Here is a 25,883-nt window from a genome sequence, read left to right as displayed (position 1 = left end):
CTCTCTCTCTCCTGCCTGTCTCTGTGTATCTCTCTCTCTCCTGCCTGTCTCTGTGTATCTCTCTCTCTCTCCTGCCTGTCTCTGTGTATCTCTCTCTCCTGCCTGTCTCTGTGTATCTCTCTCTCTCTCCTGCCTGTCTCTGTATCTCTCTCTCCTGCCTATCTCTGTATATCTCTCTCTCCTGCCTGTCTCTGTGTATCTCTCTCTCTCTCTTCTGCCTGTCTCTTGGTGTCTCTCTCTCTCTCTCCTGCCTGTCTCTGTGTATCTCTCTCTCTCTCTTCTGCCTGTCTCTTGGTGTCTCTCTCTCTCTCTCCTGCCTGTCTCTTGGTGTCTCTCTCTGTGTGAAGCTCTCAGTCTCCTCCCCGCTCTCCCTGCAGAATTTTCCCAGAATGCTCTCTGTGCAGGGAGGGCTGTTGGGCTGCAGCAGGAGACTCGCTCACACTGCAGGAAGAGACAGACCGATCGCAGAGACTGATCCACCGAGACCACAGGCCAGGGAGAGACAACCAGAGAGTGCAGGGAAACTTTCAGAGGGAGAGAGAGGCAACCCAAGAGTTTAGAAGGAGAGACAACCAGAGAGTGCAAAGAGACAACCAGAGAGAAAGAGACCTCCAGAAGGACAACCAAAGAGTGCAGAGAGACAACCCAAGAGTTCAGAGAAAGAGACAACCAGAGAGTGCTGGGACAAGAGACATTCAGAGAGAAAGAGACCTCCAGAAGGACAAGCAGAGAGTGAGAAGAGTACAGCAGGAGAGTTTTGGGGAGTCGGTGGGGCAGTACGGAGCGTTGGTTGCCCCGTGTCGGGTAAGTGTGATGTAGGTCTCTCTCTGTCCTCACCATACACATCAGATCTGTATCTGGTCAGTCCAGGGCGAGCGCCCCCAATGTCTCTCTCCACCCCCAATCATTTCTAAGGCGCAGTTCGTGTATTTCCAGGCATGCTGGGTAATCTTCCTGTAATATAGAGGAGGATCTGACGTGGAGGTGACTTCCATTGAAGTCTATGGGCACAAGTCGCATAGAAGTCGCCTTGAAATAGTAGAGGAACCTTTTCAGAGTGCTAATTAGGAGACGGCTCCCATTGGTTCACATGGGATTTCATAGGTCATGTGACTTGGGGGTCTCACAAGTGGCGGCAGTGTGACCCGAGCCAAAGGGGGGGACATTTCTTCTCACACTCACAAATGTTGGCGTTGAGCACCAAAGTTTATTTTTTGGACGGGACCTTGTCTGTGACAACATTGAGGAAATTTCCCCTCACTTCCTGTGTGGATTCTGGGACAGGAAATGAGGGAAAATCTCCCCACTGGGGACACAGACCGCAATGATTGCCTGGTGGAATCTCACCCTTTCCCTGCTCCACCCACCTCTCTCCTGTGGGCGGAGTCTGGGTGTGTCCAAGACATGTCAACTAAGTAACAGAGGTGAGGACCTTGCTGTAATACAGGGGTCTCCAATCTGCGGCCCGGGGGCCGGATGCGGCCCTTTGCTTCTTTTACCTGGCCCTTGAGGCTTTTTTCCTCCCACTGACACCAACAATGGGGCACTATTCCTGCCACTGACACTCATGATGGGGTACTATTCCTTCCACTGACACCAACAATGGGGCATTATTCCTCCCACTGATACCAACAATGGGGCACTATAACTCCCACTGATACCAACAATGGAGCACTATAACTCCCACTGACACCAATGATGGGGCACTATTCCTCCCACTGACACCAACAATGGGGCACTATAACTCCCACTGATACCAACAATGGGGCACTATAACTCCCACTGACACCAATGATGGGGCACTATTCCTCCCACTGATACCAACGATGGGGCACTATTCCTCCCACTGATACCAACAATGGGACACTATTCCTCCCACTGATACCAATGATGGGGCACTATTCCTCCCACTGATACCAATGATGGGACACTATTCCTCCCACTGATACCAATGATGGGGCACTATTCCTCCCACTGATACCAATGATGGGGCACTATTCCTCCCACTGATACCAATGATGGGGCACTATTCCTCCCACTGACACCAATGATGGGACACTATTCCTCCCACTGATACCAATGATGGGGCACTTTTCCCCCCACTGACACCAATGATGGGGCACTTTTCCCCCCACTGACACCAATGATGGGGCACTATTCCTCCCACTGATACCAATGATGGGGCACTATTCCTCCCACTGATACCAATGATGGGACACTATTCCTCCACTGATACCAATGATGGGACACTATTCCTCCCACTGATACCAATGATGGGACACTATTCCTCCCACTGACACCAATGATGGGACACTATTCCTCCCACTGATACCAATGATGGGGCACTTTTCCCCCCCACTGACACCAATGATGGGGCACTTTTCCCCCCACTGACACCAATGATGGGGCACTATTCCTCCCACTGATACCAATGATGGGGCACTATTCCTCCCACTGATACCAATGATGGGGCACTATTCCTCCCACTGACACCAATGATGGGGCACTATTCCTCCCCACTGATACCAATGATGGGGCATTATTCCTCCCACTGACACCAATGATGGGGCACTATTCCTCCCCACTGATACCAATGATGGGGCACTATTCCTCCCCACCGACACCAATGATGGGGCATTATTCCTCCCACTGACACCAATGATGGGGCAGTAGGACAGTAAACCGACCTTTTATCTATAAAGTTTGGAGACCCCCTGGTGTGGCAAAATAGGGGGGAGTTTAGTTTGAGCTGTGATATACTTGTCACATTCTGCAATACTTCTTTTCACCACTAGAGGGAGACTCCACCCAAATCTACCTTGCCAGCCACACATAGGCAGATACAAATCTTATATACAATTTGGTGCACTCTAAGGGTTGGGGGGAGGGGGGCAGTCTGGTATTCAGCACTTTTCTGGGGTTCCTCCATCTATCCTGGAAGCTAGAACCCCCTCCCCCCCCCTGTGGTAATCACTGCCCCCAATGCCCATGACTTACCATAGATGGCCACTACCTAGCACTGTGTCTGCTGATTGGTCCGCTGGGATCCCTCCGCCGGGGCTTCATTCCCATCACCCAATGGCTGCAGAGATCAGATGGAGGATCTCTGGGGGGTTCTCAGGTACCCCGGAATATGAATTATCAGAAGGAAACGTTTCCATCTCTCTGCAATTATTATGTTGCATTGTATTTCCTCCGATCTTCCAGGAAAACAATCGGTTTAGGATACAGAAACTTGAAGTAGAACTCAAGGCCAAACTTTTTCTTTTAATTGTGGATAGAGTAAGGGAGGTGTGTGTGTGTGTGTGTGGGGGGGGGGGGGGAGGGGTTATAACCCCTGTCATGTTTTATATTTTCCATCCCACTGCAGAGATTTCTCTTCACTTCCTGTCCCAGAGCCAAACAGGAAGTGAGAGGAAATCCCTGCAAATTAAGGGAACTCCTTGGGGACCCCCAGATCACCAGAACTAGTGTCACCCCCCCCCCCCCCCCATTGCAAAATTACTTTTCTGGGGATTTCTTTTACTTGCAATGATAATGATGAAGGGGGGGGGGGGAGGGGACGGACACAGAGAGCAATAAAAACTGACGGGTTCTAATCCCTCTCCACTCCATCCAACACTAAATATTAAAGTTTTGCCTTTACTCTGGACTTTTTTTTTAGAGAAAAGGCGCAGGAATTCCTCCTTTTTAAGGCACCATTAGTCTCCACCCCCTAACCACCTCAGAGCACCATCCCTTAGATCTACCCCCTACCCACCTCTGAGCACCATTCCCTAGATCCACCCCTTACCCACCTCTGAGCACTGTCCTTTAGATCCACCCCCTACTCACCTCTGAACACGTCCCTTAGATCCACCCCCTACCCACCTCTGAACACCGTCCCTTAGATCCACCCCCTACCCACCTCTGAGCACTGTCCCTTAGATCCACCCCCTACTCACCTCTGAACACGTCCCTTAGATCCACCCCCTACCCACCTCTGAACACCGTCCCTTAGATCCACCCCCTACCCACCTTTGAGCACTGTCCCTTAGATCCACCCCCTACTCACCTCTGAACACGTCCCTTAGATCCACCCCCTACCCACCTCTGAACACCGTCCCTTAGATCCACCCCCTACCCACCTCTGAGCACTGTCCCTTAGATCCACCCCCTACCCACCTCTGAACACCATCCCTTAGATCCATCCCTACCCACCTCTGGGCACCGTCCCTTAGATCCACCCCCTACCCACCTCTGAGCACTGTCCCTTAGATCCACCCCCTACTCACCTCTGAACACGTCCCTTAGATCCACCCCTTACCCACCTCTGAACACCATCCCTTAGATCCACCCCCTACCCACCTCTGGGCACCATCCCTTAGATCCACCCCCTACCCACCTCTGAACACTGTCCCTTAGATCCACCCCCTACCCACCCCTGAGCACTGTCCCTTAGATCCACCCCCTACTCACCTCTGAACACGTCCCTTAGATCCACCCCCTACCCACCTCTGAACACCGTCCCTTAGATCCACCCCCTACCCACCTCTGAACACCGTCCCTTAGATCCACCCCCTACCCACCTCTGAACACCGTCCCTTAGATCCACCCCCTACCCACCTCTGAGCACTGTCCCTTAGATCCACCCCCTACCCACCTCTGGGCACCATCCCTTAGATCCACCCCCTACCCACCTCTGAACACCGTCCCTTAGATCCACCCCCTACCCACCTCTGAGCACTGTCCCTTAGATCCACCCCCTACCCACCTCTGAACACCGTCCCTTAGATCCACCCCCTACCCACCTCTGAGCACCATCCCTTAGATCTACCCCCTACCCACCTCTGAGCACCATTCCCTAGATCCACCCCCTACCCACCTCTGGGCACCATCCCTTAGATCCATCCCTACCCACCTCTGGGCACCATCCCTTAGATCCACCCCCTACCCACCTCTGAACACCGTCCCTTAGATCCACCCCCTACCCACCTCTGAGCACTGTCCCTTAGATCCACCCCCTACCCACCTCTGAACACCATCCCTTAGATCCATCCCTACCCACCTCTGGGCACCATCCCTTAGATCCACCCCCTTCCCACCTCTGAACACCGTCCCTTAGATCCACCCCCTACCCACCTCTGAGCACTGTCCCTTAGATCCACCCCCTACTCACCTCTGAACACGTCCCTTAGATCCACCCCCTACCCACCTCTGGGCACCATCCCTTAGATCCACCCCCTACCCACCTCTGAACACCGTCCCTTAGATCCACCCCCTACCCACCTCTGAGCACCGTCCCTTAGATCCACCACCTACTCACCTCTGAACACCATCCCTTAGATCCACCCCTTACCCACCTCTGAGCACCATTCTTTTAGATCCACTACTACCCACCTCTGAGCACCATCCCTTACATCCACCCCCTACCCACCTCTGAGCACCATGCCTTGGGTGGGGACACAGACGGCAATAAAAACTGACGGGTGCTAATCCCTCTCCACTCCATCCAACACTAAATATAAAAATTTTGCTTTTAGTCGGGACTTCTTTTTTTAGAGAAAAGGCGCAGGAATTCCTCCTTTTTGAGGCACCATTAGTCTCCACCCCCTAACCACCTCTGAGCACCATCCCTTAGATCCACCCCCTACCCACCTCTGAGCACCATTCTTCAGATCCACCCCCTACCCACCTCTGAACAACATCCCTTAGATCCACCCCGACCCACCTCTGAGCACCGTCCCTTAGATCCACCCCGACCCACCTCTGAGCACCGTCCCTTAGATCCACCCCCTACCCATCTCTGAGCACCGTCCCTTAGATCCACCCCTACCCACCTCTGAGCACCATCCCTTGGGGGGGGCATAGACGGCAATAAAAACTGACGGGTTCTAATCCCTCTCTACTCCATCCAACACTAAATATAAAAGTTTTGCCTTTAGTCTGGACTTTTTTTTAGAGAATAGGTGCAGGAATTCCTCCTTTTTGAGGCACCATTGGTTTCCACCCCCTACGCATCTCTGAGTGCTATCCCTTAGATCCACCCCCTACCCACCTCTGAGCACAGTCCCTTAGATCCCCCCTACACACCTCTAAGCATTATCCCTTAGATCCACTCCCTCCCCACCTCTGAGCACCATCCCTTAGATCCACCCCCTACACACCTCTAAGCATTATCCCTTATATCCATCCCCTACCCACCCCTGAGCACCATCCCTTAGATCCACCCCCTACCTTCCTCTGAGCACTATCCCTTAGATCCACCCTCTACCCACCTCTATGCACCATCCCTTAGATTCACCCCTTACCCACCTCTGAGCAACATCCCTTAGATCCACCCCCTACCCACCACTGAGCACTGTCCCTTAGATCCACCCCCTACCCACCTCTAAGCACCAATCCTTAGATCCACCTCCTGCCCACCTCTGAGCACCATCCCTTAATTTCACCCCCTAACCACCTCTAAGCACTGTCCCTTAGATCCACCCCCTACCCACCTCCGAACACCATCCTTTAGTTCCAACCCCTAACCACCTCTGAACACCATCCCTTAGTTCCAACCCCTAACCACCTCTAAGCACCATCCCTTAGATCCACCCCTTACCCATCTCTGAGCACCATCCCTTAAATCCACCCCCTACCCACCTCTGAGCACCGTCCCTTAGATCCACCCCCTACCCACCTTTGAGCACCATCCCTTAGATCCACCCCCTACCCACCTCTGAATGCCATCCCTTAGATCCACCCCCTACCCACCTCTAAGCACTATCCCTTAGATCCACCCCTTACCCATTTCTGAGCACCGTCCCTTAGATCCACCCCCTACCCACCTCTGAGCACTGTCCCTTAGATCCACCCCCTACCCACCTCTGAGCACCGTCCCTTAGATCCACCCCCTACCCACCTTTGAGCACCAACCCTTAGATCCACCCCCTACCCACCTCTAAGCACCATCCCTTAGATCCACCCCTTACCCATTTCTGAGCACCATCCCTTAGATCCACCCCCACCCACCTCTAAGCACTGTCCCTTACATCCACCCCCTACACACCTCTAAGCACTGTCCCTTAGTTCCACCCCCTAACCACCTGTGAGCACCGTCCCTTAGATCCACCCCTCCCCACCTCTGAGCACCATCCCTTAGATCCACCCCCTACCCACCCCTGAGCCTTATCCCTTAGATCCACCCCTACCCACCTCTGAGCACCATCCCTTAGATCCACCCCCTTACCCACCTCTGAACACCGTCCCTTAGATCCACCCCATACCCACCTCTGAGCACCATCCCTTAGATCCACTCCCTACTCACCTCTGAGCACCATTCCTTAGATCCACCCCTTACCCATCTCTAAGCACCATCCCTTAGATCCCCCACACAACAATAGACCTCTACCCAGAAACAATAGACCTCCGTTTCGGGTTTACATCTAGATGCATACAACAGAGGGGGGAATGTATATCTCCATATACTGGGACTTTAAATGAAGCGCACAAGGAAAGGGGGGTAGTGCGCCTCCATCCCTAATTATAAATTCAAAAAATAATAAAAGAGTATGGGACTTTAAATGAGGCAGGTTCAAACACAAATTTGAGAGTAAAAATAAATATTTTTAATGTACATGAGTATCAAGTTGCGTAACGTTATATATTGTGCCAATAATGGCCAGTAAATCTGTAAGATAATTAAAAGTATTGTATATGATACACCCGGCAGCACTGTCAAGCACAGAGAAAATAGGGATACATGGAGGAAAAAAGGTGAAAATAGGGTGACAAAAGTGCAGGATGGGGTGTAGGTAGTGATATGCCTGCTGGATAGTGTGCAAAGCAGACTATGTTGAAACCGGGATGGAGGCAGAGTTCCTACACAATGGGTAGCATGTAGCTACCCCTTTTATACTCATATACCTACCCGAGGGTTTGATGGGACCTTATAATCCCCAACCTCTGGATGTTATGTACTATTTTTTATGCACTTGCGATACGTGGGGTTTTAGATATTTCCCCCCCTTTTTTGTACCGACTTATGCTCCACAGTCTTTTCATCCCTAGTGGATATTGTTCATCGTGCCTGCTTTGCTTTGGTTGCCTTTGTCTTCCATTTCCCGGGAGCTGCGATTCGCATCAGGCGCCGCCCCTTGCCGCCCTTGCTATTCACGGGTGTCATGGGGACGGCTAGCCTCGTGCGTATCGACGCCACGCATTCCGCACCAGTGATGTCCTTAGTTGGCGCCGTCTGGTTTCGCGGTTTCTCCATCTGGCTGATACATTGGCGGGATTAGGTCTGGCGCCATTGGCGGGCAGACGCTTCCCGCCTGTCATCATGCTTGCGTGACGTTGGTATTGTCTGCCCTATTTGACCGGCCCACCTGGGAGTCCCCATTTACAACTGACCAGATGACCGGCTTGCACTGCTTGATTTACTGCACACGTACAACCTATACCTGGTACTACAGGGTAACTCTATATGTCACGGCTTGTTTATATTCTATTTTTTCACCTTTTTTTTTCACTCTACACTTGTATCGTTGTCTCATGAACATCACCTAATAGGTTTCTTCTCTGTAAGCACGCTCCCAGTGTTTGCTTACTTACTCTTTCAGAATTCTCACTGGTCCCTTTTACATCCCACCTTTATCTCTGCTTTGCACACTATCCAGCAGGCATATCACTACCTACACCCCATCCTGCACTTTTGTCACCTTATTTTTACCTTTTTTCCTCCATGTATCCCTATTTTCTCTGTGCTTGACAGTGCTGCTGGGTGTATCATATACAATACTTTTAATTATCTTACAGATTTACTGGCCATTATTGGCACAATACCCAATATACTACATTTGTTCCCTGGTTGGGGACGTTTTCGGTGTGGGCCTGTTACTTATGGGCGGACTTCTATACCTCAGCTCCCGGGGAGGCTTGATATGGTGACCCCTGCACACCGGGATTATTCGGAGTTCAGTGTTCCAATGGGATGTAAGTTTGTGGATTTGACCATCTCTATGCTCTATATATATCTTTTTACATATAATACTTTCCATATCATGGGCCCCATTTTTTGATTTAGAACATCTCCATTATTTACAGATATTCAATATCCGCTCCTGATGAGTCGGCTTACCGACGAAACGCGTCAAGCTTTTGAGGATGTAACCCCTCACATTTCCACCAAGATTTTTATGAATTTTACTGTATATTACAAGTTATACTCATGAAATATGTATTATTGTCCCCTTGTTATGGCAATTATGTTTTACACTCTGTTTATATGTATGCAATTTACTTCCCAAGATGTCTGCATATGCACTGAGCAATTTTTTGTTATATATAACGTTACGCAACTTGATACTCATGTACATTAAAAATATTTATTTTTACTCTCAAATTTGTGTTTGAACCTGCCTCATTTAAAGTCCCATACTCTTTTATTATTTTTTGAATACATCTAGATGCATAGGAAGGTTCCATCACTGATCTCCTATGGGATATCCTGGTTTCCTGGCTGTCATGTTCATACCTTGGCTTCAGAAGAAGCACACAGAGAAGAAGGTCTTCTGACTCCCCCGTTCTGCACACCTCTTCTCGGGTCACTGACTCAGAGATGGCTGAAGCCAGAGGATCAGGATAACAGCCAGGCAGCCAGCATTTTCTGCAGGATCTCAGTGATGAGCGGTTTCCTGGAAGGATCTGATTGTATGGAGGTCTGTTGTGTAGGTGAGTTGGTGCTGATTTCGCGGTTGACTCTTCTCCAATGTTCTCTTACAGATGGAGAGATGACGACTGGTGAATTCTCCAATATGGCCACCATCAAAGAAGAGCTGGCGTCCCCCCATTGGCCAAGCTGGCCCAGCGATCCCGATGTCACCACAGTGAAACGTGAGGAGGACGCCTCGTGGGGTGCAGAAGGTCTCCAGCCAGTGGCCCTGCTAGAAATGAAGAAGCTCTTCTGTTGCCCCGTGTGTGGTAAAGGATTCGCCCAGAGACACAATCTGGTGAAACATCAGCGGATCCACAGCGGCGAGCGCCCGTACGCCTGCACCCAATGCGGGAAGAGCTTCATCCAGAAGCAGCACCTCACCAAGCACCAGCGGCTGCACACCGGCGAACGGCCCTATGTGTGCCAAATCTGCGGCCGCGGCTTCAGCCTGAAACACAACCTGACCACACACCTGAGGATTCACACTGGAGAGAAACCATACCCGTGCGCCGAATGCGGCAAGAACTTCAGCCGGCGCGTCAATCTCCGCACTCATCAGAAGTCTCACCAAAAGAAGCGCTGCCAAGAGAACAACAAGCTGCTCGCCACCCAAGGGCCAACGCTGAGCCGCAAGACCGCCCGCTCTGTAAAACTTCCAGATTATGGCAACCTCAAAGAGGAGCCAAACTCAGGATATTCCACAAATGACTGGCAAACCGGTCACCTTATTCCCAAAGAGGAACCGCTGGTGGGGTATTTAGGAAACCATCAGCAGATCGATAATGTGGCTCTCAAAGAAGAACCGCATACCGGATCTATGGTCAACGAATGGGATCCCACCATTGATCCCGTCCAGGACGGGCCAAGTGATGGATACATAGTGAACGTTGTGCAGATCGATAATGATACACCAGATGCCAGCCACGTGGTCAACCCCCGACCGTTCATATGCCCCGATTGCGGGAAACGCTTCGCTAACAAACAGACGTTTATCAACCACTACAGGATCCACACCGGACAAAGGCCGCACGAATGCCCTGAGTGTGGGCGGAGCTTCGTCCAGAAGCAGCACCTCACAAAACACCTGCGCGTGCATAGTGGGGAACGCCCCTTTGTGTGCGGCCAGTGCGACCGAAGTTTCAGCATGAAACACAATCTCTTCACGCACCTGAAGATACACAGCGGGGAAAAGCCTTTCAGCTGCTCCGAGTGTAATAAGAAATTCAGCCGGCGGAGCACCTACTTGGCACACCAAAAAATCCATTACAAAGCGCCAGTGGAGCCGGGGCCCCCGGAGGACCCCCAAAATACCTCCAGTCATCTAGAGGAGGCCACATCAACTCCCAAGAGACTCCACACGATAAAACCGGTGATTCCCTGGACAACCCTGGGAGGGCTGAAGATGTACAAGTGCCACGTCTGCGCCAAGGTCTTCAAGCAAAAACACCCTCTAATCACCCACCTTCGAATCCACTCCGGGGAGAGACCCTTCTCCTGCCAGGAGTGCGGCAAGAACTTCATCCAGAAGCAGCACCTGACCAAGCACCTGCGACTGCACAGCGGGGAACGGCCCTTCAGCTGCCAGCACTGCGGCAAACAGTTCAACATTAAACATAACCTCGTGACCCATCAGAGGACCCACACCGGGGAACGCCCATTTTCCTGCCCAGACTGCGGCAAGACCTTCAACCGGCAAGGAATCCTCAATGTGCATCGTAGGACGCATGATGCGGACTTCTCTGGAGACCCAACGTGTGGAAGCAGAAAGACTGAGAAACCCTCATTGGCTGGTGATAGCGGAGAAAGTCTAGATGTTAAAGCTAAACCTCAGAAAGGTCTACAAACCACTTCACATGACATTGAGGTCAATGACCAACCAAGTCTGAGCAGGCACAAAGACTCCCACACCAAGGGCACTTCACAATTCTCCTGTCCGCGCTGTGGGCAGATATTTGGCCAGAGAGAGGACCTTATCCAGCATGAACATCTTCACAAAGGGGAGAGGCTGTACGTCTGCCACCAGTGCGGGAAAAGGTTCCTACAGAAGAAGAACTTGACCAAACATCAGAGGCTGCACATGGGCTACAAACCCTTCACCTGTAACATCTGCAATAGAAGCTTCAGTCTGAAACACAACCTCGTCACCCACCAGAGGACCCACACCGGGGAAAAGCCCTTTCTGTGTACACAGTGTGGTCGAGGCTTCAGCCGGAGAGAGACGCTGAATAACCATCGAAAGAGCCACCAAGCCCCCCAGAACAAAGGTGGCACCGCTAGGCCGAAACCCATCACCGGCAAGAAGAAACATTTAAACAATGGCCAAACCTCATCAGATGGACAACAGGACATAACCAGCCACCAGGCTTCTCAAAACGATGACACTGTGCCTGAGGAGCAACAACCCGTACTTGACCACCAGATACAACCAACCAATGGAGAAGCTGAGCTGGAGGTGCAGCCTGTAGCCTCCCAAGATCATATCAGGATCTTCATATGTCCCATGTGCGGGAAGTCCTTCAACCAGAAGCACACACTGATCAACCACCTCCGCATCCACTCCGGGGAAAGGCCTTACTCCTGCCACTTATGCAGGAAGAGCTTTATCCAGAAACAACACCTGACCAAGCACGTCCGCCTTCACACTGGCGAGAGACCGTATGCCTGCCATGAGTGTGGGCGGAGCTTCAGTCTGAAACACAACCTGACCACCCACCAGAGGATCCACACTGGGGAGCGGCCTTACCCCTGCAACCACTGTGGGAAAAGGTTCAACCGTCGCAGTATTCTCCTGAGCCATGAGAGGACTCATCAGCTGGTCCCACCACTGCCGGCCAGAACCGGTGAGCTACAGCTCAGATCGGAGTATCCAGTGCCATGATCCAGACGGTGATACTGAAGAGGAGGTTTGTTAACACTTTGCCATAGTGAGGTCTCTGACACCCCATCAACTGATCCCCGGAGATTAAATATATGAAGAGGGACTTCTGCTCTGAGATCCTGGAGGACAGGGACTCCACTTCCCAGAAGAACCAGATTCCAGGTCACCTCCGCTGCCGAAATCTGACTTTCCCCTCCTGGGATTTATACCTGACCAGGACAATATCAGCCTGGGATCTCTAAACCCACCCTGGAAGATCTCTACAGATGAGGGGCCACTTCTATGATCCAGAAATATCTGTCCATCTGTGACCAGCCGTACACTGGCGTTAAAGCAGAACTCCAGGCAGACACTTAAATTCACAGCTGAGGTTATGTCTATGGGAACCCACCAAGTGATTTGTGATTATGTTCAGCCAATAGTGTGATTGGCACAGACAGGTCCTCACACTCCACTGCAGCACTGTCTGGTCCAGGACACACCCCCTCCTATTGACTGGACTATAAAGAAGGAGCGGCTCAGTGATGAGGTAATCCCTCTGCTCACTCTGCTGCCACCTCCTGTCATCATATCTGCACTGCAAGAGAGTTTAATTAGTCCCTATTACTCCCCCATCCTCTCCCAAACTGCTGCCCTTCCTTTCCTGTCCCGCAGTACTGCCCTTCCCTCTGCTGGAATGCGTCTCTTCCCTCTTCCGGAGTGCTGCCCTTCCCTCTCCCAGAGTGCTGCCCTTCTCTCTCCCGGAGTGCGTCTCTTCCCTCTCCCGGAGTGCTGCCCTTCCCTCTCCCGGAGTGCGTCTCTTCCCTCTCCCGGAGTGCGTCTCTTCCCTCTCCCGGAGTGCGTCTCTTCCCTCTCCCGGGAATGCATCTCTTCCCTCTCCCGGAGTGCTGCCCTTCCCTCTCCCGGAGTGCGTCTCTTCCCTCTGCTGGAGTGCGTCTCTTCCCTCTCCCGGAGTGCGTCTCTTCCCTCTCCCGGAGTGCGTCTCTTCCCTCTCCCGGAGTGCGTCTCTTCCCTCTCCCGGAGTGCGTCTCTTCCCTCTCCCGGAGTGCGTCTCTTCCCTCTCCCGGAGTGCGTCTCTTCCCTCTCCCCCGGAGTGCGTCTCTTCCCTCTCCCGGAGTGCATCTCTTCCCTCTGCTGCAGTGCGTCTCTTCCCTCTCCCGGAGTGCGTCTCTTCCCTCTCCCCCGGAGTGCGTCTCTTCCCTTTCCCCCGGAGTGCGTCTCTTCCCTCTCCCCCGGAGTGCGTCTCTTCCCTCTCCCGGAGTGCGTCTCTTCCCTCTCCTGGAGTGCGTCTCTTCCCTCTCCCGGAGTGCGTCTCTTCCCTCTCCCGGAGTGCGTCTCTTCCCTCTCCCGGAGTGCGTCTCTTCCCTCTCCCGGAGTGCGTCTCTTCCCTCTCCCTTAGTGCGTCTCTTCCCTCTCCCGGAGTGCGTCTCTTCCCTCTCCCGGAGTGCGTCTCTTCCCTCTCCCGGAGTGCGTCTCTTCCCTCTTCCGGAGTGCTGCCCTTCCCTCTCCCGGAGTGCGTCTCTTCCCTCTCCTGGAGTGCGTCTCTTCCCTCTCCCGGAGTGCGTCTCTTCCCTCTCCCGGAGTGCGTCTCTTCCCTCTTCCGGAGTGCTGCCCTTCCCTCTCCCGGAGTGCGTCTCTTCCCTCTCCCGGAGTGCGTCTCTTCCCTCTGCCGGAGTGCGTCTCTTCCTTCTCCCGGAGTGCGTCTCTTCCCTCTCCCGGAGTGCGTCTCTTCCCTCTCCCGGAGTGCGTCTCTTCCCTCTCCCGGAGTGCTGCCCTTCCCTCTCCCGGAGTGCGTCTCTTCCCTCTGCCGGAGTGCGTCTCTTCCCTCTGCCGGAGTGCGTCTCTTCCCTCTGCCGGAGTGCGTCTCTTCCCTCTGCCGGAGTGCGTCTCTTCCCTCTCCCGGAGTGCGTCTCTTCCCTCTCCCACGGAGTGCGTCTCTTCCCTCTCCCGGAATGCGTCTCTTCCCTCTCCCGGAGTGCGTCTCTTCCCTCTTCCGGAGTGCTGCCCTTCCCTCTCCCGGAGTGCTGCCCTTCCCTCTCCCGGAGTGCGTCTCTTCCCTCTGCCGGAGTGCGTCTCTTCCTTCTCCCGGAGTGCGTCTCTTCCCTCTCCCGGAGTGCGTCTCTTCCCTCTCCCGGAGTGCGTCTCTTCCCTCTCCCGGAGTGCGTCTCTTCCCTCTCCCGGAGTGCTGCCCTTCCCTCTCCCGGAGTGCGTCTCTTCCCTCTGCCGGAGTGCGTCTCTTCCCTCTGCCGGAGTGCGTCTCTTCCCTCTGCCGGAGTGCGTCTCTTCCCTCTGCCGGAGTGCGTCTCTTCCCTCTCCCGGAGTGCGTCTCTTCCCTCTCCCGGAGTGCGTCTCTTCCCTCTCCCGGAGTGCGTCTCTTCCCTCTCCCGGAGTGCGTCTCTTCCCTCTCCCGGAGTGCGTCTCTTCCCTCTCCCCCGGAGTGCGTCTCTTCCCTCTCCCGGAATGCGTCTCTTCCCTCTCCCGGAGTGCTGCCCTTCCCTCTCCCGGAGTGCGTCTCTTCCCTCTCCCGGAGTGCGTCTCTTCCCTCTCCCGGAGTGCTGCCCTTCCCTCTCCCGGAGTGCTGCCCTTCCCTCTCCCGGAGTGCTGCCCTTCCCTCTCCCGGAGTGCTGCCCTTCCCTCTCCCGGAGTGCTGCCCTTCCCTCTCCCGGAGTGCGTCTCTTCCCTCTCCCGGAGTGCTGCCCTTCCGTCTCCCGGAGTGCGTCTCTTCCCTCTCCCGGAGTGCTGCCCTTCCGTCTCCCGGAGTGCATCTTTTCCCTCTCCCGGAGTGCGTCTCTTCCCTCTCCCAGAGTGCGTCTCTTCCCTCTTCCGGAGTGCTGCCCTTCCCTCTCCCGGAGTGCGTCTCTTCCCTCTCCCGAAGTGCGTCTCTTCCCTCTGCCGGAGTGCGTCTCTTCCCTCTGCCGGAGTGCGTCTCTTCCCTCTCCCGAAGTGCGTCTCTTCCCTCTGCCGGAGTGCGTCTCTTCCCTCTGCCGGAGTGCGTCTCTTCCCTCTCCCGGAGTGCGTCTCTTCCCTCTGCCGGAGTGCGTCTCTTCCCTCTCCCGGAGTGCGTCTCTTCCCTCTCCCCCGGAGTGCGTCTCTTCCCTCTCCCGGAGTGCAGCCCTTCCCTCTCCCGGAGTGCATCTCTTCCCTCTCCCGGAGTGCGTCTCTTCCCTCTCCCGGAGTGCGTCTCTTCCCTCTGCCGGAGTGCGTCTCTTCCCTCTCCCGGAGTGCGTCTCTTCCCTCTCCCCCGGAGTGCGTCTCTTCCCTCTCCCGGAGTGCAGCCCTTCCCTCTCCCGGAGTGCGTCTCTTCCCTCTCCCGGAGTGCGTCTCTTCCCTCTCCCGAAGTGCGTCTCTTCCCTCTCCCGGAGTGCGTCTCTTCCCTCTCCCGGAGTGCGTCTCTTCCCTCTCCCGGAGTGCGTCTCTTCCCTCTCCCTTAGTGCGTCTCTTCCTTCTCCCGGAGTGCGTCTCTTCCCTCTCCCGGAGTGCGTCTCTTCCCTCTCCCGGAGTGCGTCTCTTCCCTCTCCCGGAGTGCGTCTCTTCCCTCTCCCGGAGTGCGTCTCTTCCCTCTCCCAGAGTGCGTCTCTTCCCTCTTCCTTAGTGCGTCTCTTCCCTCTCCCGGAGTGCGTCTCTTCCCTCTCCCGGAGTGCGTCTCTTCCCTCTCCCGGAGTGCGTCTCTTCCCTCTCCCGGAGTGCGTCTCTTCCCTCTCCCGGAGTGCGTCTCTTCCCTCTCCCGGAGTGCGTCTCTTCCCTCTCCCTTAGTGCGTCTCTTCCCTCTCCCTTAGTGCGTCTCTTCCCTCTCCCGGAGTACGTCTCTTCCCTCTGCCGGAGTGCGTCTCTTCCCTCTCCCGGAGTGCGTCTCTTCCCTCTCCCTTAGTGCGTCTCTTCCCTCTCCCGGAGTGCGTCTCTTCCTTCTCCCGGAGTGCGTCTCTTCCCTCTCCCGGAGTGCGTCTCTTCCTTCTCCCGGAGTGCGTCTCTTCCCTCTCCCGGAGTACGTCTCTTCCCTCTCCCGGAGTACGTCTCTTCCCTCTCCCGGAGTGCGTCTTTTCCCTCTCCCTTAGTGCGTCTCTTCCCTCTCCCTTAGTGCGTCTCTTCCCTCTCCCGGAGTGCGTCTCTTCCCTCTCCCGGAGTACGTCTCTTCCCTCTCCCGGAGTACGTCTCTTCCCTCTCCCGGAGTGCGTCTCTTCCCTCTCCCTTAGTGCGTCTCTTCCCTCTCCCGGAGTGCGTCTTTTCCCTCTCCCTTAGTGCGTCTCTTCCCTCTCCCGGAGTGCGTCTCTTCCCTCTCCCGGAGTGCGTCTCTTCCCTCTCCCTTAGTGCGTCTCTTCCCTCTCCCTTAGTGCGTCTCTTCCCTCTCCTGGAGTGCGTCTCTTCCCTCTCCCTTAGTGCGTCTCTTCCCTCTCCTGGAGTGCGTCTCTTCCCTCTCCCTTAGTGCGTCTCTTCCCTCTCCCGGAGTGCGTCTCTTCCCTCTCCCGGAGTGCGTCTCTTCCCTCTCCCTTAGTGCGTCTCTTCCCTCTCCCGGTGTGCGTCTCTTCCCTCTCCCTTAGTGCGTCTCTTCCCTCTCCCGGAGTGCGTCTCTTCCCTCTCCCTTAGTGCGTCTCTTCCCTCTCCCGGAGTGCGTCTCTTCCCTCTCCCGGAGTGCGTCTCTTCCCTCTCCCGGAGTGCGTCTCTTCCCTCTCCCGGAGTGCATCTCTTCCCTCTCCCGGAGTGCGTCTCTTCCCTCTCCCGGAGTGCGTCTCTTCCCTCTCCCGGAGTGCGTCTCTTCCCTCTCCCTTAGTGCGTCTCTTCCCTCTCCTGGAGTGCGTCTCTTCCCTCTCCCGGAGTGCGTCTCTTCCCTCTCCCTTAGTGCGTCTCTTCCCTCTCCCGGAGTGCGTCTCTTCCCTCTCCCGGAGTGCGTCTCTTCCCTCTCCCGGAGTGCGTCTCTTCCCTCTCCCGGAGTGCGTCTCTTCCCTCTCCCGGAGTGCGTCTCTTCCCTCTCCCGGAGTGCGTCTCTTCCCTCTCCCGGAGTGCGTCTCTTCCCTCTCCCGGAGTGCGTCTCTTCCCTCTCCCGGAGTGCGTCTCTTCCCTCTCCCGGTGTGCGTCTCTTCCCTCTCCCGGTGTGCGTCTCTTCCCTCTCCTGGTGTGCGTCTCTTCCCTCTCCCTTAGTGCGTCTCTTCCCTCTCCCGGTGTGCGTCTCTTCCCTCTCCTGGTGTGCGTCTCTTCCCTCTCCCTTAGTGCGTCTCTTCCCTCTCCCTTAGTGCGTCTCTTCCCTCTCCCGGAGTGCGTCTCTTCCCTCTCCCGGAGTGCGTCTCTTCCCTCTCCCGGAGTGCGTCTCTTCCCTCTCCCGGAGTGCTGCCCTTCCCTCTCCCGGAGTGCGTCTCTTCCCTCTCCCGGAGTGCGTCTCTTCCCTCTCCCGGAGTGCGTCTCTTCCCTCTCCCGGAGTGCGTCTCTTCCCTCTCCCGGAGTGCGTCTCTTCCCTCTCCCGGAGTGCGTCTCTTCCCTCTCCCGGAGTGCGTCTCTTCCCTCTCCCGGTGTGCGTCTCTTCCCTCTCCCGGTGTGCGTCTCTTCCCTCTCCTGGTGTGCGTCTCTTCCCTCTCCCTTAGTGCGTCTCTTCCCTCTCCCTTAGTGCGTCTCTTCCCTCTCCCTTAGTGCGTCTCTTCCCTCTCCCGGAGTGCGTCTCTTCCCTCTCCCGGAGTGCGTCTCTTCCCTCTCCCGGAGTGCGTCTCTTCCCTCTCCCGGAGTGCGTCTCTTCCCTCTCCCGGAGTGCGTCTCTTCCCTCTCCCGGAGTGCGTCTCTTCCCTCTCCCGGAGTGCGTCTCTTCCCTCTGCTGGAGTGCGTCTCTTCCCTCTCCCGGAGTGCGTCTCTTCCCTCTCCCGGAGTGCGTCTCTTCCCTCTCCCGGAGTGCGTCTCTTCCCTCTCCCGGAGTGCGTCTCTTCCCTCTCCCGGAGTGCGTCTCTTCCCTCTCCCGGAGTGCGTCTCTTCCCTCTCCCGGAGTGCGTCTCTTCCCTCTCCCTTAGTGCGTCTCTTCCCTCTCCCGGAGTGCGTCTCTTCCCTCTCCCTTAGTGCGTCTCTTCCCTCTCCCGGAGTGCGTCTCTTCCCTCTCCCAGAGTGCAGCCCTTCCCTCTCCTGGAGTGCGTCTCTTCCCTCTCCCGGAGTGCGTCTCTTCCCTCTCCCGGAGTGCGTCTCTTCCCTCTCCCGGAGTGCGTCTCTTCCCTCTCCCGGAGTGCGTCTCTTCCCTCTCCCGGAGTGCGTCTCTTCCCTCTCCCGGAGTGCGTCTCTTCCCTCTGCTGGAGTGCGTCTCTTCCCTCTGCTGGAGTGCGTCTCTTCCCTCTGCTGGAGTGCGTCTCTTCCCTCTGCTGGAGTGCGTCTCTTCCCTCTGCTGGAGTGCGTCTCTTCCCTCTCCCGGAGTGCGTCTCTTCCCTCTCCCGGAGTGCGTCTCTTCCCTCTCCCGGAGTGCGTCTCTTCCCTCTCCCGGAGTGCGTCTCTTCCCTCTCCCGGAGTGCGTCTCTTCCCTCTCCCGGAGTGCGTCTCTTCCCTCTCCCGGAGTGCGTCTCTTCCCTCTCCCGGAGTGCGTCTCTTCCCTCTCCCGGAGTGCGTCTCTTCCCTCTGCTGGAGTGCGTCTCTTCCCTCTGCTGGAGTGCGTCTCTTCCCTCTCCCGGAGTGCGTCTCTTCCCTCTGCTGGAGTGCGTCTCTTCCCTCTGCTGGAGTGCGTCTCTTCTCTCTCCCGGAGTGCGTCTCTTCCCTCTGCTGCAGTGCGTCTCTTCCCTCTCCCGGAGTGCGTCTCTTCCCTCTCCCGGAGTGCGTCTCTTCCCTCTCCCGGAGTGCGTCTCTTCCCTCTCCCGGAGTGCGTCTCTTCCCTCTCCCGGAGTGCGTCTCTTCCCTCTCCCGGAGTGCGTCTCTTCCCTCTCCCGGAGTGCGTCTCTTCCCTCTCCCGGAGTGCGTCTCTTCCCTCTCCCGGAGTGCGTCTCTTCCCTCTCCCGGAGTGCGTCTCTTCCCTCTCCCGGAGTGCGTCTCTTCCCTCTCCTGGAGTGCGTCTCTTCCCTCTCCCGCAGCACTGCGCTTCCCTCTGCCGGAGTGTGTCTCCTCCCTCTCCTGGAGTGCTGCCCTTCCCTCTCCCAGAGTGCTGCCTTTCCCTTTCCCGGAGTGCTGCCTTTCCCTTTCCCGGAGTGCTGCCCTTCCCTCTCCCAGTCTAAATGTTGTGTCCCTTTCTCCTGGACTGATATCAGGTTGAGGGACCTGCAGTGGGTGGACTACACTTATATCTGCCTGGAGTTCTTCTTTAAACAAAGTACTTTGAAGGGGACGTGCCCCAGTTTCACTGCCGCCCCCGACACAGACTGACCCACTGGGGAAATGCAGTCGTGGGTCACCAAGAGGCACATTGTGAGTTCTCCAGTCCTGGGGTCACCATGAGGAACAATGTGACTTCTCCAGGCCTGGGGTCACCATGAGACAGATTGTGAGTTCTCCAGTCCTGGGGTCACCATGAGGAACAATGTGACTTCTCCAGTCCTGGGGTCACCATGAGACACATTGTGACATCTCCAGTCCTGGGGTCACCATGAGGCACATTGTGACTTCTCCAGTCCTGGGGTCACCATGAGGAACAATGTGACTTCTCCAGTCCTGGGGTCACCATGAGACACATTGTGACATCTCCAGTCCTGGGGTCACCATGAGGCACATTGTGACTTCTCCAGTCCTGGGGTCTTCATGAGGCACATTGTGACTTCTCCAGTCCTGGGGTCACCATGAGGTATATTGTGGTGTTTCCAGTCCTGGGGTCACCATGAGACACATTGTGACATCTCCAGTCCTGGGGTCTTCATGAGGCACATTGTGACTTCTCCAGTCCTGGGGTCACCCTGAGGTATATTGTGGTGTTTCCAGTCCTGGGGTCTTCATGAGGCACATTATGACTTCTCCAGCTCTGGAATCACCATGAGGCACAATGTAAAGAAGACTAGATGTGGGCCCCGGGGCCCGTGGTTAAAATTATCTGTTGTTGTTTCCTTAGTAAAGCACAATGTTGGATCCAATTGTTGGTGCAGTCTTCTCTGTTATTGGACAACCTCCGAGTCCTCTGTCAGATTCCCGCCTTCCAGTGACCACATGACTGAAATGTGGGCGGAGTTTATTGGAGACGCCTTGCTGCCGTTCTCATTGGTTGGCAGCCGGGAAATGACGGTTGGAATCTGATGGAAGTCTCCATGATTGCAATGTGTGGGGGGAGGGACATGAGCTGAGATGGATGTGGGGGGAGGGTACCTCCTGGGTGGAGCATTGTGTTGCTCCGCCTCTCTGAATATGGTGCACAGGGTTGAGTGCAGTTGGGGTGTGGTCTCTCTCTGTACTCCCCCCCCCCCCCATATACACACAGATCTCCCTTTGGGGGGCCCAGAACCTCCAGGTTTGAAGGGGCCAACATGGCTGCCATCCCCCAGCACTACTGTGCTATAAAGTGGACCTGTCCTTCTCTAAACCATTTTTACATCACTCCCTGTGGGGCCCCTGACTGCTCCCCCTGTCCAAAGATTAAACTCCACCCCTCCCAGTGCTAAGCCACCCCCCCTGACATACAAATGTCAGTACAGTTCAATGGGATGGGGGGGGTAATTGTCACAAATAATGTGAAGAAGACCCTTAGGAAACCCCCCATGGGAGAGGCCTATGTACAATACACACATTATAATGGAGACCCCAGACAGGGGACTTGCTGATGATATTATGAGCCTCTCAGTTTGAAGCCATCATTGTTGGTAATGGACCCTAAACATGGATCCCGGATTCCCCGAGTCTGTGTGTTCCGGGGAGACACGAACCTGAATCAGAAACAAAACCACTCCAAGGGTCCCCCAGGCACCCACCCCCCATAGGGAAGTGTTCCCTAAAATCCAGGGGGCCCATAGTCAGTAGGCAAGAGGCCACCCTGCAGTCCACTCCAAAAGCCTCTGTCCTGGCTGGGTCTGTCACAGGGCAAAGTGAGTGCGGTACAGCGGGGGAGAGGCAAAGTGAGTGCGGTACAGCAGGGGAGGGGCAAAGTGAGTGCGGTACAGCGGGGGAGGGGCAAAGTGAGTGCGGTATAGCGGGGGAGGGGCAGAGTGAGTGCGGTACAGCGGTGGAGAGGCAGAGTGAATGAGGTACAGCGGGGGAGGGGCATAGTGAGTGCAGTACAGCGGGGGAGGGGCAGAGTGAGTGCAGTACAGCGGGGGAGGGGCAGAGTGAGTGCGGTACAGCGGGGGAGGGGCAGAGTGAGTGCGGTACAGCGGTGGGGCAAAGTGAGTGTGGTACCGCGGGGGAGGGGCAGATTGAGTGCAGAATAGTGGGGGAAGGGCAGAGTGAGTGCAGTACAGCAGGGGAAGGGACAACGTGAGTGCGGTACAGGGGGGGAGGGAGCAGATCTGGGGGGGTCCAGCAGGCTTCACCCACTACAGGAGGGGGCAGAGAGAAGGATGAGTAGATAGGAAGTGGGAGGGGCTCCATGGTGTCCCCAGTGGAAGATTCCCCTCTCTTCCTGTTCTGGTGACACCCTTCCATGTTTGGTGATCAGAGATTTGTATGGATACAAAGGGGGTCCCCTGTATCTATTGCAGACATCCCAAATTTCCCGCATTTCTGTGGCGGCTCCCGCACACCCACATAGCCCTACGATCTCCTGGGACTCCTCCACCGGCCCCTCCTGTCCTCCTTCTCTGCCCCTCCTCCCCTGGCCCCTCCTGTCCTCCTCCTCTGCCCCTCCTCCCCCAGCCCCTCCTGTCCTCCTTCTCTGCCCCTCCTCCCCCGGCCCCTCCTGTCCTCCTCCTCTGCCCCTCCTCCCCCAGCCCCTCCTGTCCTCCTTCTCTGCCCCTCCTCCCCCGGCCCCTCCTGTCCTCCTTCTCTGCCCCTCCTCCCCCAACCCCCCCTGTCCTCCTCCTCTGCCCCTCCTCCCCCAGCCCCTCCTGTCCTCCTCCTCTGCCCCTCCTCCCCCAGCCCCTCCTGTCCTCCTCCTCTGCCCCTCCTGTCCTCCTCCTCTGCCCCTCCTGTCCTCCTTCTCTGCCCCTCCTCCCCCGGCCCCTCCTGTCCTCCTCCTCCGCCCCTCCCCCGTCCCGTCCCATCCTCCTCCCCTGGCCCCTCCTCTCCTCCTCCTCTGCCCCTCCTCCCCTGGCCCCTCCTGTCCTCCCCCCGGCCCCTCCTGATCTCCTCCTCTGCCCCTCCTCCCCTGGCCCCTCCTGTCCTCCTCCTCTGCCCCTCCTCCCCTGGCCCCTCCTGTCCTCCTTCTCTGCCCCTCCTCCCCCAGCCCCTCCTGTCCTCCTCCTCTGCCCCTCCTCCCCCAGCCCCTCCTGTCCTCCTCCTCTGCCCCTCCTGTCCTCCTTCTCTGCCCCTCCTGTCCTCCTCCTCTGCCCCTCCTCCCCCGGCCCCTCCTGTCCTCCTTTTCTGCCCCTCCTGTCCTCCTTCTCTGCCCCTCCTCCCCCGGCCCCTCCTGTCCTCCTCCTCTGCCCCTCCTCCCCCGGCCCCTCCTGATCTCCTCCTCTGCCCCTCCCTTGGCCCCTCCTATCCTCCTCCTCCGCCCCTCCCCCGTCCCGTCCCATCCTCCTCCCCTGGCCCCTCCTCTCCTCCTCCTCTGCCCCTCCTCCCCTGGCCCCTCCTGTCCTCCCCCCGGCCCCTCCTGATCTCCTCCTCTGCCCCTCCTCCCCTGGCCCCTCCTGTCCTCCTCCTCTGCCCCTCCTCTACCAGCCCCTCCTGTCCCCCTCCTCTGCCCCTCCCTTGGCCCCTCCTATCCTCCTCCTCCGCCCCTCCCCCGTCCCCTCTCATCCTCCTCCCCCGGCCCCTCCTGTCCTCCTCCTCTGCCCCTCCTCCCCCGGCCCCTCCTGTCCTCCTCCTCTGCCCCTCCTCCCCCGGCCCCTCCTGTCCTCCTCCTCTGCCCCTCCTCCCCCGGCCCCTCCTGTCCTCCTCCTCTGCCCCTCCTCCCCCGGCCCCTCCTGTCCTCCTCCCCCGGCCCCTCCTCCCCCGGCCCCTCCTGTCCTCCTCCTCTGCCCCTCCTCCCCCGGCCCCTCCTGTCCTCCTCCCCCGGCCCCTCCTCCCCCGGCCCCTCCTGTCCTCCTCCTCTGCCCCTCCTCCCCCGGCCCCTCCTGTCCTCCTCCCCCGGGCGCACAATTTTGAATCATGACATGTTTGGTATCTATTTATTCGATGTATCTTCATCTTTCACATTATATAATACATTTGGGCTCACTTTACAGTTTTGTGTTTTGTTTTTAATTCTTTTTATTGAAAAGGCAAAACTGTGTTTGAAAAATTTCTGCACAAATCCCGTGTGAGATAAAAGGTGCAACGCCCACCATTGTATTCTCCGGGGTCTCTGATGATATTTGAGGTTCTCTGATGATATTTGGGGGTCTCTGATGATATTTGGGGTCTCTGATGATATTTTTGGGGTTCTCTAAATGATATTTGAGGTTCTCTTAAGATATTTGGGGGTCTCTGATGATATTTGAGGTTCTCTGATGATATTTGGGGGTCTCTGATGATATTTGGGGTCTCTGATGATATTTGGGGGGTCTCTGATGATATTTGGGGTCTCTGATGATATTTTTGGGGTTCTCTAAATGATATTTGAGGTTCTCTTAAGATATTTGGGGGTCTCTGATGATATTTGAGGTTCTCTGATGATATTTGGGGGTCTCTGATGATATTTGGGGTCTCTGATGATATTTGGAGGGTCTCTGATGATATTTGGGGGTCTCTGATGATATTTGAGGTTCTCTGATGATATTTGGAGGGTCTCTGATGATATTTGAGGTTCTCTGATGATATTTGGGGGTCTCTGATGATATTTGGAGGGTCTCTGATGATATTTGGGGTCTCTGATATTTGGGGTTCTCTGATGATATTTGAGGTTCTCTGATGATATTTGGGGGTCTCTGATGATATTTGAGGGTCTCTGATGATATTTGGGGTCTCTGATGATATTTGGGGGTTCTCTGATATTTGGAGGTCTCTGATGACATTTGGGGGGTCTCTGATGATATTTGGGGTTCTCTAATGATATTTGGGGTTCTCTGGTGATATTTAGGGGTCTCTGATGATATTTGAGGTTCTCTGATGATATTTGGGGGTCTCTGATGATATTTGGAGGGTCTCTGATGATATTTGGGGATTCTCTGATATTTGGGGGTCTCTGATGATATTTTGGGGTCTCTGATAATATTTGGAGGGTCTCCGATGATATTTGGAGGGTCTCTGATGATATTTTAGGTTCTCTGATGATATTTGGGGGTCTCTGATGATATTTGGAGGGTCTCTGACGATATTTGGGGGTCTCTGATGATATTTGGGGGTCTCTGATGATATTTGGGGTCTCTGATGATATTTGGGGGTTCTCTGATATTTGGAGGTCTCTGATGACATTTGGGGGGTCTCTAATGATATTTGGGGTTCTCTAATGATATTTGGGGTTCTCTGATGATATTTAGGGGTCTCTGATGATATTTGAGGTTCTCTGATGATATTTGGGGTTCTCTGATCATATTTGGAGGTCTCTGGTGATATTTGGAGGGTCTCTGATGATATTTGGGGATTCTCTGATATTTGGGGGTCTCTGATGATATTTTGGGGTCTCTGATAATATTTGGAGGGTCTCCGATGATATTTGGAGGGTCTCTGATGATATTTGAGGTTCTCTGATGATATTTGGGGGTCTCTGATGATATTTGGAGGGTCTCTGATGATATTTGGGGGTTCTCTGATATTTGGGGGTCTCTGATGATATTTGAGGTTCTCTGATGATATTTGGGGGTCTCTGATGATATTTGGAGGGTCACTGATGATATTTGGGGGTTCTCTGATATTTGGGGGTCTCTGATGATATTTTGGGGTCTCTGATAATATTTGGAGGGTCTCCGATGATATTTGGAGGGTCTCTGATGATATTTGAGGTTCTCTGATATTTGGGGGTCTCTGATGATATTTGAGGTTCTCTGATGATATTTGGGGGTCTCTGATGATATTTGTTCTCTGATGATATTTGGGGGTCTCTGATGATATTTGGAGGGTCTCTGACGATATTTGGGGGTCTCTGATGATATTTGGAGGGTCTCTGATGACATTTGGGGGGTCTCTAATTATATTTGGGGTTCTCTAATGATATTTGGGGGTCTCTGATGATATTTGAGGTTCTCTGATGATATTTGGGGGTCTCTGATGATATTTGGAGGGTCTCTGATGATATTTGGGGATTCTCTGATATTTGGGGGTCTCTGATGATATTTTGGGGTCTCTGATAATATTTGGAGGGTCTCCGATGATATTTGGAGGGTCTCTGATGATATTTGAGGTTCTCTGATGATATTTGGGGGTCTCTGATGATATTTGAGGTTCTCT

At 55.2% G+C, this 25,883-nt stretch overlaps 1 protein-coding gene across 1 annotated transcript; it reads left to right on the top strand.

The window, feature by feature from the left end:
* Nucleotides 1-379: 379 nt before the first annotated feature.
* LOC141145702 (uncharacterized) lies at nucleotides 380-13,540 on the top strand. Its single transcript, XM_073632577.1, has 2 exons — nucleotides 380-804; nucleotides 9,748-13,540. Exon 2 carries the CDS (start codon nucleotides 9,756-9,758, stop codon nucleotides 12,555-12,557), a length of 2,802 nt encoding a protein of 933 aa, XP_073488678.1. The 5' UTR covers nucleotides 380-804; nucleotides 9,748-9,755; the 3' UTR covers nucleotides 12,558-13,540.
* Nucleotides 13,541-25,883: the final 12,343 nt, after the last annotated feature.

This window comes from Aquarana catesbeiana, linkage group LG05 (genome assembly GCF_042186555.1).
Source record: "Aquarana catesbeiana isolate 2022-GZ linkage group LG05, ASM4218655v1, whole genome shotgun sequence".
In the NCBI taxonomy this organism is placed as follows: Eukaryota; Metazoa; Chordata; class Amphibia; order Anura; family Ranidae; genus Aquarana; species Aquarana catesbeiana.
The sequence above is the reverse complement of the archived record's forward strand: the minus strand, read 5'-3'. Positions and strand labels throughout refer to the sequence as shown.